The following is a 17,307-nucleotide window of genomic DNA, read 5'->3' on the forward strand; positions in this document are numbered from 1 at the left end:
AATGTTAAACTTGAATTTTCGGAAATTTTCATTCAATTTTATCGAAATTGGTTCAAAAAAATATGAGTTTGAAAAAAAAGTTTATTTGAAATTAATATTTTAATCAAAATTTTAGTTGCATTAGCTAAATATGTATTGCTGTACAGTAAACTACAAGTTTGTTTAGTTCTACAGAATTGAATATATTTGAATATATTTTTATTTGAATCTTGAAATTTCTTGAAAAAATCTTAAAAAATCTGAAAATTTTAAAATGTTTCAAAAATTTGAATCACAATGAATAATTGTGAATTAAAAATAAGAATAAATTATAAATAAAATTATAAATAATTATAAAGAAGAAAAATGCTTCGATTTTTCCTTATTCCAGTAAATAATTAAATTTCTTTAAAATAATTAATTTCTAGAATAATTTTCTTAAAGTTTATTAATTCAGGGTTATTACAGATCTGGAAAATGTCAAGAAAAGTGAAATTGGTCAGGAAAATTAGAGAAAAGTCATAAAGTTTTCCCAAAAGTGCGGGAAAAAGATTTAGTTTTTAGAATTTTGAAAAAATTCCGAATTTTGGTAGCAAAATAAAATATAGGTAAATATATAAAAATAGCAACCTTTGAAAATATTAAAAGGACTTAATTCTTCTGCTTGACCAATAAACTTATTGAAATCGTCACGAATTTTAATATAAAACGTTAAATTTTTTTTATATCTGAAAAATAATTGAATTTGCCAGAAAATTTAATTTAATTTATTTTAAATTATTTAATTCTTGAAAAACTGTATTACATAAAATTTTTGTTTATAAATTATTTAATTAATAATTTTACTCAAAAGGTTCAAAAATAAATAAATTTTATAAGAGTTGTCTTTAAATTTTTTATAATTTATCAAATTTCAAAACTTATCAATTTAAAATTTTAGAAAATTTAGATTTCTGAATCTATTTAATTAAAAATTTAAAAGAAACTGAGTTTTTTTGAAAAATTTTATTTCAAATTTTTTTGAAATTTGTTAAATATATTAATATATATTTAACAATTAATTATTTATTCAACTAAAAGTAATTGATTTAGACAAGAATTTTAAATAAAAGCTCTACAAATTATTTTACTAAAAAATTTCAAAAATAATTAGATTTTATAAGAGTTGTCTTTAAAATTTTCAAAAAATTATTGAATTTCCGAAGTTTTCAATTTTAAATTTTAGAAAATTAAAATTTCTGAATATATTTAATTAGAAATTTAATTTTTTTGAAAAATTTTAATTCAAATTCTTTTGAAATTTGTTAAATTTTTTAATATTTTAACTAACTATATTAAATATTTAATTACTAAAAGTAATTGATTTGGAGAAGAATTTTAGTTAAAATCTCTAAAAAATAATTTTACTTAAAAAATTCATAAAATAATTGCATTTTTACAAATTTATTTATAAGAATATTATATAATTATCAATTATAATAATAAGTATAAAATGAATTATATATTGACAATCTGTATATAAATAATTTAATTTCAAACTGAAAATTGAAATTTTTGAAAAATTGAATTTTAAATAGTTTTAATTAAGAATGATGAAAAAGTTAGTTTATGGAAAATTTTTATGTAAATTTTTTTTAAATTAGTTAAACTTTTTAATTAATATTTAACAATTAATTATTTAATGATTAAAAGTAATTGATTTAATGAAGTATATTTTCAGTATTAAAAATAATTGTCTTAGAGAAAAATGTTAGTTAAAAGCTCTAAAAAATAAAAAAAATTAAATTTTTACAAATTTATTTATAAGAATATTATATAATTATTAATTATAAATAAAATAAATAAATCACATATTGACAATCTGTATAAATAATTTTATTTCAAATTGAAAATTGAAATTTTCGAAAATTTGAATTTTAAACAGTTTTATTTAAAAATGATGAAAAAATTTAGATGAAAAATTTTTATTTAAATTTTCTTGAGATTAGTTGAAGAATTTTCAAATAATCGAAGTGAATTTCAGAATTATTTTAAAAATGAAGTTAAAATTTCATTTTTCTTTTTGAATAGTTAAATTCTAAAAGAAGTTTTTTAAAAATTCTATAAAATAATTTAATTGAAATGATGAAAACAATTTTAGAAAAGTTATAGTAGCGATTTTTCCTAACTATTGAGTTTTAAAAGGGTTTGTTGGTGTAAAAATCAGAACAAAAAGGTTTAAATTGAATTTAAAATAATTTATTTTCAAAAGAGTTTTAATTATAAATTTTTACTAATTATTTTTCAAAAAGGTTTAAATTTACAATTTTCTTAAAAGATTGAATTTTTCATAAGTTTTATTTCTTAAAACTGTAAAAAATTAGGTTTTGTAAAATTGTAAAGCTAATTCTGCTTTTTTTAATTCTAATCGAATTTTCATAAATAAATACCAAATAGAATATAAAAAAAAAATTGTAATTTCCTAAAATTCTTCCTAAAATACTATTGCATTTTGTTAGAATTTTATAATTTTTTCCATTTTTTTTTTGTTTCTGAATAAATTAAAAATTTCTATAAATAAGTAAAAAAAAATGTTTAAATATAAATTTAATTTATTCTAATTTCTAACAAGAAAAACGATTTGGAAAACGAAAAAAATTAGTTTTGAAATAATTCTCCTCTCAATTCTATTTACATAATTTGTAAACGAAGAGCTTGTCTAAAAGAGGTTTGTTTTTGAGTGACTGGCAGAGGAAGTAGATAAGGAAGTGTTAGGTCAGGCATTGAAGACATGTCCGATTCTAATCGTCGGTACGTGCAGTTGGAAATTAGTTTAACTAGAAACCTCCAAATTTAATTGAACTCTCACTGTTATCAGCTCCCTCGTTTATCAAACTCGAATATAATGTAATGAATAATATAATTGTATATTTGTATATATCTGTCAATTAGAAAATTTAATCATTATTATTTTTTCAAAAATTAGGAGTTTTAAAAATTACAAATTCAAACCTTTTTGAAATTAATCAACTTTAATAATATTTGTTATAAAACATAAAGAAATCGATAAGTTCAATTCTTCGACTCGGATTGATAAAATCATTATTTTATTTTTAAAAATAAAATAAAAATAAAATTTTTTTTAATTAAAATTTATTTATGAAAATTGTAAACGCAACTCTTTCAAAAATTGCTAATTTTACTTTAAAAAAAAAGTGAGTGAGGAGTTTAGTTTGAAATAAACGATAATTTTTTTTTGCAATATTTAAAAAAAAAATACTGAATAAAACTAAAAATGACTGAACTCATTGTCAGTAACGCTTTCGGGCCAATTCGATACTTATACATATATTGCTTCACGAATTCAATAAACTCCCTGCAACTGCTTCAAGTTACGAACTGCAAATAATTCCTTCCATAATGCACCAAGAGAATTCGCCTTGAGGGCAAGAATTTTTAATAGATCCATTCTTTGCACATCGATCGAGACTGGCAACTGAATGTGATTTTGCGAATATTTCCTTATCGTTGTTAAAAAAAAGAAAAAAAAAAGAAAAGGGATATGGCACTATGCAACATTCTTTAAGTCCTCATTCTCTCTCTATTTACAATCGAACTTTCGTGCTTGGAATTGAGGACATATTATAAAACATTCAAAAGAAACCAAAGTCTCGTTAAGAAAATGAAAAAAAAAGAGAAACAAATTTCATTTGCAACTCTCAACTATACCTCGTGACGGATTTTCTTGTACGGAGTAAGAATACTTTACACTTCCATTGTAATTCACTCAACATCAAAGACAAGTAGCGTGCCTTAATTACATTTCATTTTAACTCTTTTCTTTTTTTTTTTTCTTGCTGGGATGAAAATTTTTTACCATCGTCCACAGAATATTAAAAAGGAAACATTGATTTCAAAAAACAGAAAATATTTATATTTTTTCGTATTTTTTATTGTAATAAAAATTTTTTTATTGTAATAAAAAATAAAATTAAAAAACAGATGAAATTAAATGGTTTGTCTGACTTTTCATTGAGCGATTTTTTAATTTGAACTTGGACTTTCGATTCGATTTTGAATTTAACTTTAACTTTTTGACTCAAGTTAGGTTTTAATTTCGATTTCGACTGTTACTTTGATTTTGACTTTCATTTTGAGTGTCAAAATCGATTCAAAAGTCAAAGTCAACAAGTCATTTTCGAATTAAAAATCGAATCGAAAGCCAACGACAAAACCAAAGTCAAAATGTCAATTTTTAATCAAAATCGAATAAAAAGCTAAAATCTAAGTCAAAAAGTCGGTTTCAAAATAAAAATCGTCCCTAAAGTCCAAATCAAAGTCAAAAAATTTATTTTCAAAATAAAAATCGAAAGTCAAAGTCAAAGTCAAAGTCAAAGTCAAAGTCAAAGTCAAAGTCAAAGTCAAAGTCAAAGTCAAAGTCAAAGTCAAAGTCAAAGTCAAAGTCAAAGTCAAAGTCAAAGTCAAAATGACAATTTCAAAGTGAAAATCGAATCGAAAGTCCAAGTCAAAGTCAAAAAGTAAATTTCAAAGTCAAAATCGATTCGAAAGTGAAAGTGAAAGTCATAAAGTAAATTTCAAAGTCAAAATCGAGTCGAAAATCGAAGTCAAAGTGAAAAAAAAAATTCTACGTCAAATTCAATATTGAAACGAAGTTCAAAGTCAAATTACAAAATTTCGCACCTGAAACTAATGCTCCAAGTAATTTAAAGTATAAAAGCAGTAAAATTAAAATTTCCAACTCTAACTAACGATAATTATATGTTTTACTACACTAATTAAAATGTAAGAAGCTTTCAAAATTATATCGCCTGACACAAAATTGACTTTTACTACTGAAACGAATGTTCCAAGTTGTTTAAAACAGTTTCTCTCACTGAAATGGTCTATTAATTGATAGTAAAAGAAAATGTGTTGACTGACAAAAATTTGTCCTTCCATTATACCTAAATATACATTTTGAATAGAATTTTGAAACCCTTTGTCTGACCAACAGTGTCTTTGACTACTAATTATAAAGTTGGAAGTTTTCCGGAAATTTATTGTAGGTCACAAATAGTATATTTTGCTGGCGAAACTAACTTTATAATATACAGAAATTTAAAGCGTTTAGCCTGACTAAAAAGGCTGTCACTACTTATTTAAATTAAACGTGCGTCTGACAAAGAAGTGACCTTCTCTACTGAAAATTGCATTACAAGGATTTTCAACAAGGGTTTTTTTTCAAGAATTTTTTACTAGAATTTTTTACAAGAATTTTTCACAGGAATTTTTTTCGGAAACTTTTTAGAAGAATTTTTTACAAGCTTTCTTTACAAGATTTTTTACTAGATTTTTTACTAGATTTTTACTAGATTTTTTACAAGAACTTTTTGCAAGAATTTTTTTTCAAATTAAAATTGACTTTAAGTAAAAGTGAAGAGTCTAATTTGTAATATTATTTTATTATAAATAATGAAAAATACTTGCATGTTTTTAATTTGTCAAACAATATTTTGTAATCGAAAAAAAACAAAAGCATACACAAAAACTATTTTCAAACTACAGACAGAATGAATGAATAAATAAATACGAATATTAATATAGTTAATTAATTAATATATTAATTTATATAATAATTTATTTATATTATAAAGATTAAGTACCTATAATTTTTCCGAAAATAATTGATCAGTTTAAACTATAATTACGTTAATTATCACCAGGTTGGTTAAGTCAGTCACTATAATTGAAATTATGAAACATTTTTGCTAATTAAAATTTATAGAGAGGGAGAGGGAGTAAAAAGACATTTCGAAAATCGATGAGCTTGAAATTCCTGTTGCGTACTCGCTTTAACATTATTCGAAACAACCCTACACACTTGAGGCTAATCCAGTTAATCCGCTTGCCGTTGATTCGGCTTACCAGCTCACTCCCTTTATCTATTGGCTGATAGTGACAAACCGTTTTGACGGTAACCAGCCCTTCGAGGCTGTATTATACTATAGTGCCAGAGAATGCGGCATGCAATTCCCTCTAAGGGACATCACGTCAAATATCAAACAGCAAGGGCCGACTCTCTATAAATAGATGTAACGCAGCATATGCGGGAAAAAGTCTTTCTAGGGCAACACATTGTTGCAAAATTACAAAATTCTTCATCAAGTTAATCTCTCGTTATATAAATTCCACTATGTGTATGGCTATATAATAAAACCGATAATCAATGAGGCTTTATTGAATTTTCCATAGAAACCGGAAATAGCGATGGAGTTCTGTTTTTAGAAGTTGGGATTCTTTTCCGAAATTCGATTCATACAGTGAAATCTTTCGGAATGCAATACGAATTTTTAGAAAATTTTATTACAGTAAACAATCCTTAAAAATTTGTTTTAGAATTTAATTTTACGCACAGTAGGTAAATCGTGAGGTATTAAAAATAAGTGTTGCACAATTAATACCAAAAAAGATTAAAATAATCAATTTTGGTGTTATTTTTTACAATCAATCAAATTTTAGTTCATTAAATTTTCTTATAACTATAAAACATGAAGATATCGATAACTTCGAGTCTTCGACTCGGAGTCATCGATTTCTTCATATTTTATAATAATTAAAGATGACCAAGTAATAAAATCATTATTTTATATTATAAGAATACTTCTTCAAAATTATTTTCATTATTTCAATTCAATTATTATTTTCAAAAATTTTTAACTACAATTTTACTTTATATCTATTATTTTTAATAATTTTCGAAAAAGTTCTTTGGCAATTTTCAAATCCATTTGTTTACAATATAAAAATTAATTTTTATAAGAAAATTCTATAATAATTTAATTATTTAAATTCAAAAGTAAATAATTTATTGAATAATTGAATGTTTCTCAAAATTTAATTTTCATAAAGAATTTTTATTAACAAATTTTTAAATAATTGAATTCTTTTTGTCGAATTTTATTAAAACTTGCATGAACATAATAATTTTTTTCAAGGAATTCAATTATAATTGTATGAAAAATAATTGAAACGCTGCGATGAGTTTTATGAGAATTTTCAAATTCATTCGTTTACAATTCAATTTTACAAAATTTAAATTATTCAAAAATTCTGCAATTAAATATAATATTGAAAAATAAAAACTTGAAATAATTTCAATAAAAATCCTATTAAACTTTTATAAAGAATTAATTCTACAGATTTTTTTTTAACAAAAATATGAAGACATTAAGAATTTCAATGATTTTAGTTTGAAACTTTTTCAAAATTCAATTATTTCTAAAAATTCACGTCTTATTGCTTTTAATATTAAATTATAATGTGAAATTTTAACTGAAATTCATTTTCATGAAATTAAAATCAATTTTTATTAGAAAATTCAACAAGAATTTAATTATTTAAATGCAAAGTAAATAATTTATTGAATAATTGAATATTTCTCAAAATTCAATTCTCATAAAGAATTTTATTAACAAATTTTTAAATAAGTGAATTGTTTTGTCGAATTTTATTAAAACTTGCATGAACATAATTACTTTTTTCAAGGAATTCAATTATAATTGTATGAAAAATAATTGAAACGCTTCGATGAGTTTTATTATTAGTAAAAATAATTGAATCCTTAAGGGGATGTCAAAGTCGATAAGATTTTTGCATTGAGCTTCAATGGGAAAATCGCATCGACTTTGACATCCCCTTAAGAAGAATTTTATTACTCTTGAAAATAATTGAATTTCTGCAATAATTTGTAACTTCTCTAAGATTAAATTTTTTTCTAGTGTTTTTAACTAAAATTCTTCAATAAATCCATTATTTTTAATAATTTTTAAAAAAGTTTTTTGAGAATTTGCAAATTCATTCGTTTACAATTCAATTTTACAAAATTTCAATGACTCGGAAATTCTGCAATTAAATATATATTAAAAAATAAAAATTTGAAATAATTTCAATAAAAATCCTATTAAGCTTTTAAAAAGAATTAATTCTACAGAATTTTTTATCAAAAATATAAAAAATGAAGAATTTCAATGATTTTAGTTTGAAACTTTTTCCAAAATTTAATTATTTCTAAAAATCCACGTAATAATGCTTTTAATATTTAATTATAATCTAAAATTTTAACTAAAATTAATTTTTAAAAACCATTTTTATTAGTGAATTCTACGAGAATTCAATTATTAAACCCGTTTATGTTCAAAATAAATAAATAAATAAAATTATTTAAATACAAAAATAAATAATTTATTAATTTCATGTTTCTTGAAATTAAATTCTCATAAAAAATGTTATCAATAAATTTTTTAAATCATTAAATTCTGCAATTAAATATTATATTAAAGAATAAAAATTTGAAATAGTTTCAATAAAAATCCTCTTAAACTTTTAAAAAGAATTAATTTTACAGAATTGTTTGTCAAAAATATAAAAAATTACGAATTTCAATGTTATTAATTTGAAACTTTTTCAAAATTGAATTATTTCTAAAAATCCACGTTATAATGCTTTTAATATTTAATTATAATCTAAAATTTTAACTGAAATTCATTTTTAAAAGCATTTTTATTAGTAAATTCTACAAGAATTTAATTATTTAAAATTCAAAAATAAACAATTTATTAATTTCATGTTTCTTGAAATTAAATTCTCATAAAAAATGTTATCAACAAATTTTTTAAATAATTAATTTCTTTTTAGACGAATTTTAATAAAATTTTTAAGAATAATTACATTTTTCGAGGAATTCGATTAAAATTGCATTAAAAATAATTGAAATTCTGCAATGAGTTTTATTATTTATGAAAATAATTGAATTCCTAAAAGGATTTTATTATTTATAAAAATAATTGAATCCCTGTAAAAATGTTATTATTTATGAAAATAATTGAATTATTGCGAAGAAATTTATAAAAAAAATTTGTAATTTATTGAATTCCTGTAAAAATTTTTATTATTTATGAAAATAATTGAATGTTTGCGTAGAATTTTATTCAAATTTTTTTTTAATAATGAAATTCTTTTTAAAAGTTTGTGAACACAATTGAATTTAGTGGCTATAGTGATTTTTCATTAATATTATTTCTGTGGGGAATTTTCTTTTTTTTCTCATTAATTTTACAGTCATTTTAGTAATTAAATAATTTTTAATTTTAAAATTTTAGGATAATTTGATCTAAAATAATTGGTGTGGCTTTTAATTTCAAAGTATTTTTCAAAGTAGTTTTTGCACTAATTTTTAGATTATGACGATCATAAAATCCCGGTTTAATCTGTTCGGTATTACGAGCAAAGTTTTTTTTTTAAATTAACACAATCACAAGGGGATTATAATCCAGTTTCGAAAAATATATTCTGCTAATTATAAATTTCAGCCTTCGTACTCATCTACTAAGACATATTTACTACATTTTTACGACTTGATATTATTTGGATATTTTTTTTTTTTAGATTTGTGCTACTAAGCGCTACACTTTAATAGAATAATTTTTTTAAAATAGAATTTACACTATTTTAATTTTTAAATCCGTTAATAATAATCGAAATAGAGAAATTATTCTCAAAAATGTTAATAAAAATTGTTAGCAACATTTGCAAAAATTTTAATAAAATTCTTTGATAGGATTCAATAATTATTTTAAAAGATTAAATTAAATTTTTCAGTAATTGAAGATTTTTGTCAATTTCAATTTTTAAATATTCTTGTCTGACTCAAATAGGGTTTTACTACTGAAAATAGAATTTTTCTAATATATTAATATATAACTGATTTTGTCTGACTTATATAATAGAAATATAATAATAGATTTGTATATTTTGAAATATAACTATTGTGTCTGACTAAAAATAAGTTTTACTACTGAAAATGCAATTATTGTTTATTTATTTTTATTTTTAAGTTTTAACTATTGCTTGTCTGACTTAAATAGAGTTTTACTACTAAAAATACAACTAATTTTTATCATTATTATATATAACTGTTTTTGTCTGACTATAAATAATGTTTACTACTGAAACTACAATTATTTCCTATCAATTTGGATTTTTACTATTTTTGTCTGACTAAAAATAATGTTTACTACTGAAACGACAATTATTTTTTATCTCCTCAAATTTTTATAGTTTTTGTTTGACTTACTACTCAAAATAAGTTCCACTACTATAAAAATAATTTTATGAAAGATTTAAATCATTTCATTGTTATATATAGTTAAAAATGTAGTCAACAGTAATTATCGAGTGCGAAGCCTAAAATTTTATAAGACTTTAATTTGTAAATTACTTTTTTATTTCTATCTCTTGAATAGTAATTTATATTTTGATGTTTTCATCCCGAGGCTGTTATTTAAAGTTTGACTAATGGAAGTGAAAAGTAGTTTTGAATTTAACAAAAGTTTGTCAAGAGAAACTTCTTATTAGGAGAGGGTATATATATATATATTTGAATTTGAAACAATCTGGATCGAGCTCTTGAATAAATGCATTTGCTTAGTTTCGCAATTGGGAGTATGTTACACTTTAGTGACACGTCGATATTTATTTACCCGGGATCAAGAGAGTGAGAGAGTGAGAGAGAGAGAGAGTAAGGGAGAGAGAGTGGCTTCTTGCTCAGAGCGCCTATCAAAAGCAACTGCACCTTCCAGTGGCACAGTATAACTAGATTCGAAATCCAGCCGGCCGTGTTAACTTGCTAATTATCTCATGCCGCTTTCTCGCCCTCAGCGATTCTCATCCCTGTAAACTCCATTTTCCCCCATTCCTGCACTCTCTCTCTCTCTCTCTCTCTCTTGCTTCGCTCCCCCCGAGAGACACTATCCGTCCATTCCGACCAACCAACCGCCATGCCACCCTTCGCCAATTCACCAGGGCGCAGTGATCGGCCAACCAACCGAACATTTCACTCACCACGAGATTACCTGCAAAGTTTTCTCGCCATTCGATCTCGGTTCATTTGACGAGTCATTTCTATCCGCTCGTAATTTCATTTTACCTCTGTGCGCGCTGAGCCAGATGGCCCATTACCTAAAAGTATATAAAAAAAGAAACCCCCCTCTCCTCTCTCTCTCTCTCATTCTCTTATCGCAATATCTCAAAAAGAAGGAAGAGAGAAAAATGTTCTTAAATCTTCAATATGTCCCCTGGAGTGAGGATCTAAAAAGCCACTCAGAGGCAACGAAATTTCCATCAAGACACCCTCCCTCCCTCCCTCCTCCCCTCTGGCTGTAAAATTACACTCGAGGTTAAAATCATTTTCGATTTTTCTTTTACATTTAAACGCACATTTTTTCGTCTACTTTTATATGAATTTTTTTAGTGTCGACGTAGTTTTATATTCATGGCGACAATGAAAATTCCAGTGGCAAGAATATGATTCACAATATATTGCACGCGGAAAAAAATTTGTTTAAAATAACCAAATTTTGATTTAAGTCAAATAAATGAATTGCTATACAATTTTAACAGCAAACATTTGTTTGGTTTAACTAAAACTAACTTTAGCTGATCAAATTTTTTCTTCGAACGTTTTTAAATAAATAATAAATATTAACTATATTATTAATCTTCGTATTTTTTCATACACAGTAAAACGTAAGGTGTTAAAATAGCACCAGAATTAGATTAAAATAATCTGCATCAGTTTAATCCCTCTGGGATTGAATTAACACCAGAAGGGATTAAAATAATCTATTTTGGTGTTATTTTTAACTATGAATGAAATTTTACTTTAAATAAAACACTAAAGTCAACGATTTAATTGTGTTCAAAAATTAAAAAAAATTCTCGTCAAAATTTCTATTCTCTTTATAAATAATAAAATTCTTCTCTGATATTCAATTATTTTGCAAAATTTTAATCAAATTCTTGTCAAGATTTCAATTATTTTCAAAAGTTTTATAAAATTCAATGATTTTCAAAAATCTACTATTTCAATAAAATTTTCCAAAAGAATTTCATTATTAAAAAAAATTTGAATAAAATTCTTTGCAAACATTCTATTATTTTCATAAGTAATAACAATTTTTACAGGAATTCAATTAATTACAAAATTTTTTTTATAAATTTTTTCGCAATAATTCAATTATTTTCATAAATAATAAAATTTGTCACAGAAATTCAATTTAGTTCACAAATTTTGCAAAATTCTCGTCAAAATTTCAATTATCTTTAAAAACAATAAAATTCTTCTCCAAAATTTAATTTTTTTAAAAATATTCGAAAATTTTCGTCTAAATATCAATTATCTTTATAAATAATAAAATTTTTCTCCCCAATTCAATTATTTACAAAATTTGAAATATACTTCTTGTCAAAATTTCAATTATTTATAAAAATATCTACAATTTTGATAAAGTTTTATAAACGAATTCAATTATTAAAAAAAAAAAATTAATAGAATTCTACGCAAACATTCAATTATTTATAATTTTTTTTTTATAAATTTCTTCGCAATAATTCAATTATAAAAATTATAAAATTCTTTTAGGAATTCAATTATTTTCATAAATAATAAAACTCATTGCAGAATTTCAATTATTTTTAATGCAATTTTAATCGAATTCCTCGAAAAAATTCATAAAAATTTTATTAAAATTCGTCAAAAGAATTTAATGATTTAAACAATTTGTTGATATCATTTTTTATGAGAATTTAATTTCAAGAAACATGAAATTAATAAATTTCTTATTTTTGTATTTAAATAATTGAATTCGCGTAGAATTTACTAATAAAAATGATTTTAAAAATAAATTTCAGTTAAAATTCTAGATTATAATTAAATATTAAAAGCATTATAACGTGGATTTTTAGAAATAATTAAATTTTGGAAAAAGTTTCAAATTAAAATCATTGAAATTCTTAATTTTTCATATTTTAGATAAAAAATTCTGTAGAATTAATTCTTTTTAAAAGTTTAATAGGATTTTTATTGAAATTATTTCAAGTTTTTATTTTTCAATATATATATTTAATTGCAGAATTTTCGAATAATTGAAATTTTGTAAAATTTAATTGTAAACAAATGTATTTGAAAATTGTCAAAGAACTTTTTTAAAAATTATTAAAAATAATGGATTTATTGAAGAATTTTAGTTAAAAACAGTAGAAAAAAATTTAATTTTAGAGAAGTTACAAATTATTGCAGAAATTCAATTATTTTCAAGAGTAATAAAATTCTCCTTAAGGATTCAATTATTTTTACTAATAATAAAACTCATCGTAGAGTTTCAATTAGTTTCCATACAATTATAATTAAATTCCTTGAAAAAAGTAATTATGTTCATGCAAGTTTTAATAAAATTCGACAAAAAGAATTCAATTATTTAAAAATTTTTTAAATAAAATTCCTTATGAGAATTGAATTTTGAGAAACATTCAATTATTCAATAAATTATTTACTTTTGTATTTAAATAATTAAATTCTTGTAGAATTTTCTAATAAAAATTGATTTTCATTTCATAAAAAAGAATTTCAGTTGAAATTTTAGATTAAAATTGAATATTAAAAGCAATATAGCGTGAATTTTTAGAAATAATTGAATTTTGAAATTAATTTTTTTAAAAATGTTTAATTGAATTTTCTTTTATATTATTTGAAGTTTTTATTTTCTAATATGCATTTAATTAAAGAATTTAGGAATAATTGAAATTTCCTGAAATTGAATATTGTAAACAAATGGATTTGAAAATTGCCAAAGAACTTTTTCGAAAATTATTAAAAATAATTGATATAAAGTAAAATTGTAGTTAAAAATTTTTGAAAATAATAATGGAATTGAAATACTGAAAATAATTTTGAAGAAGTATTCTTATAATATAAGATAATGATTTTATTACTTGGTCATCTTTAATTATTATAAAATATGAAGAAATCGATGACTCCGAGTCGAAGACTCGGAGTTATCGATATCTTCATGTTTTATAGTTATAAAAAAATTTAATAAACTAAAATTTCATTCATTTCATTCATTGTAAAAAATAACACCAAAATTGATTATTTTAACCTTTTTGGTGTTAATTTAATTTTACGAGTTTTTCGTAAAAATAAGGGGAAAATGGGAGAAAATTTATGATTTTATACATTTTAGGGTATTTTATTAAAATTTAAGGAGATACAAAAGTAGAAATAGTCGAGCGAGTCGAAATAATTAGAAAGAAAACACCCTAATAGTCATTATATATACAGAATAGAACGTTAGTATCCTTAGGGAATGAGATTTTAACAACAATTTTGGATTAATTTCGAGATATATATATAATCCCAAAAAGGGAGATGGAGCAGAAATCAGAGGTGGGTAATTCGACCTAGAAACTAGATTGTCTTAAGCTCAAGACGTTTTGAAATAGACAGAAGTGTAATGCACTTTAAGGAAAATCCAGAGAAAGCTTAAGACGACACTGCGCTGCTTTACTGAATAGAGTGCAACAAGCACATAGTATTCATCTATAAAATAAATTCAAATACACTCAAAATGGATAAAATTCAAATAGGAAACATTCAACTGAATGAAGGGAAATTCAATTCTTCCGAATCATGTAGTTTAAATACAGAAATTTAGTGTGTGCGTAATTCGATTGTATTTATATAAATATAAATGTCTTTGTGTTTATATAATTGTTGGTGTTTTTCTGTTTTTATAAATGTAATTATTTTTGTGTTTTATAAATATAAATAAAATTTTATTTAAATACATGAAAAAAGGGGAAAAACTCGTTTTAAAAGAAAGGGAGTTAAGAAATAGAATCAATATTAATAAAATAATAAACTAAAAATTGTAATTTTCTACTTTATATGAATTTTTCATAAGATTTTATTTAGAGTTGCTATTAATTTTTGAGATAGGCAATGAAGGAACTGGTCCATTAAATTTGAAGGGTGAAATATTTAGTGAGAGTAGTTTTCGTGTGGATAAATAAAAATATAGACTTGATAGATGTTTTTAAGTGGCGAGCTTACCTTGGTGAATGTAAGTGTGGCAATTGGAGGCAGACGTGGTAAATTCGGATAGAAAAAGCTTCCTGCAGGATGTGCAGGATATCTCGACGTGATCCTGTAGGCGATCCCTTGGGGTTGAGTCGGCCAATTGGCAGCCGTGAAAGTAAAGCCATTATCAGTCCCGCCATCCAAGGGGTCAAGCTGTAAAAAAGCAAAATTCCAACATTTTTCCTGTAATTTTTTCCAAAAATAAAAAAAGAAAATTTCTTTTCCAAAAAATATAATTATTTTCTTGTATTATATCCAAAATTTAACACTTTTAGATTTTAAATTTAAATTTTATTTAAAATTTAATTTTCAATTTTCCCTTCACTATTTTTCTATAAGGATATAAAAAAAAACGAATAAAAACGTTGCTACGTTTTGATTCTCAATTTTTTTGTCTTAATTTGATTCTGTGATGTAATGAGAACTTTTCCGAATTTTCCTTCTAATTTACATTACAGAGAAAGTGGAGAATAAGAGACGAATGTAGGATTCATTAAATTAGATCAATTTTTTTTTAGACGCAATTAAATTTTCTCATTGATAAGCCATTTACAGATTTATTATCAAATTTCTTTTCAAAGCGAACTCCTTAAGTTTTAAATCGAGTATATAAAGTTCTGTGAAGAGATCACAAGTTTTCCTCGCGTTTATTGAAACCCGAGCGAAAGTTGAAAAGTAATTTTCTTTAGCAGTGAAACATCGCTGACTTACAAAAATAAGAGGGAAAAAAAAACATTTCAACATTTCCTCTGCAAGTGATTTTTTAATAAAAAAAAAGAAAGAGGAAGAAGAAAATAAAAAAAAATAGTTTTCAAACTCTTTTTTTGAAAAAAGTAACATTTCAGTTATTGATATTTTCTAGCCAATAAACTAGAACGAATAAAGTCAACCATAATCTCCTATATGAAACAATTTCATATTCGAAATTCAAAATTCGTAATTTACACTTTCACAGTAAAACGTAAAGGTGTTAAAATAACACCAGAATGGATTAAAATAATCTGCAACAGTTTAATTCCTCTAGGATTAAATTAACACCAGAAAGGATTAAAATAATCTATTTTGGTGTTATTTTTAACTATGAATGAAATTTTACTTTAAATAAAACACCAAAGTCAACGATTTGGAAAAATTCAACGAATTTAGCTTTTCCAGGGAGAATAGTAAGTTAGTAAGTTAGTTACTAACTTACTAACTAACTTAGTAACACAGTTACTAAATTCAATTGTGTTCAAAAATTTAAAAAAATTCTCGTCAAAATTTCAATCCTCTTTATAAATAATAAAATTCTTCTCTGATATTCAATTATTTTGCAAAATTTGAATAAAATTCTTGTCAAAATTTTAAATATTTTCAAAAGTTTTCTAAAATTCAATGATTTTCAATATCTACTATTTCAATAAAATTTTCCAAAAGAATTCCATTATTAAAAAAATTTGAATAAAATTCTACACAAACATTCAATTATTTTCATTAATAATAAAAATTTTTACAGGAATTCAATTAATTACAAATTTTTTTATAAATTTCTTCGCAATAATTCAATTATTTTCATAAATAATAACATTTTTACAAGGATTCAATTATTTTTATAAATAATAAAATTCTTTTAGGAATTCAATTATTTTATGAAATAATAAAACTCATTGCAGAATTTCAATTATTTTTAATGCAATTTTAATCGAATTCCTCGAAAAATGTAATTATTCTTAAAAAATTTATTAAAATTCGTTCAAAAAATTTAATGATTTAAAAAATTTGTTGATAACATTTTTTATGAGAAATTAATTTCAAGAAACATGAAATTAATAAATTATTTATTTTTGTATTTTAAATAATTGAATTCTCGTAGAATTCACTAATAAAAATGGTTTTAAAAATTAATTTCAGTTCAAATTTTAGATTATAATTAAATATTATAAGTATTATAACGTGGATTTTTAGAAATAACTGAATTTTGAAAAAGTTTCAAACTAAAATCATTGAAATTCTTAATTTTTCATATTTTTGACAAAAAACTTCTGTAGAATTAATTCTTTTTAAAAATTTAATAGGATTTTTATTGAAATTATTTCAAGCTTTTATTTTTCAATATAATATTTAATTGCAGAATTTCCGAATAATTGAAATTTTGTAAAATTGAATTGTAAACAAATGTATTTGAAAATTGTCAAAGAACTATTTTAAAAATTATTAAAAATAATGGATTTACTGAAGAATTTTAGTTAAAAACACTAGAAAAAAATTTAATTTTAGAGAAGTTACAAATTATTGCAGAAATTCAATTATTTTCAAGATTAATAAAATTCTTCTTAAGGATTCAATTGTTTTTACTAATAATAAAACTCATAGTAGAGTTTTTTCAATTATAATTG

The 17,307-nt window shown here is 22.5% G+C and overlaps 1 protein-coding gene across 2 annotated transcripts in view; it reads right to left on the minus strand.

Annotated features, from left to right (window-relative positions):
* Positions 1–17,307, minus strand: part of LOC122510311 — a 352,060-nt gene that overhangs the window by 58,498 nt on the left and 276,255 nt on the right. For both annotated transcript variants that reach the window (XM_043624853.1, XM_043624852.1), the window contains exon 4: positions 14,906–15,085. In XM_043624853.1, coding sequence (XP_043480788.1) covers positions 14,906–15,085 — 180 coding nt within the window. The remainder of the gene's footprint in view (positions 1–14,905; positions 15,086–17,307) is intronic.

The sequence above is a fragment of the Leptopilina heterotoma genome, unplaced genomic scaffold (genome assembly GCF_015476425.1).
Source record: "Leptopilina heterotoma isolate Lh14 unplaced genomic scaffold, ASM1547642v1 Lhet_68, whole genome shotgun sequence".
NCBI lineage: Eukaryota > Metazoa > Arthropoda > Insecta > Hymenoptera > Figitidae > Leptopilina > Leptopilina heterotoma.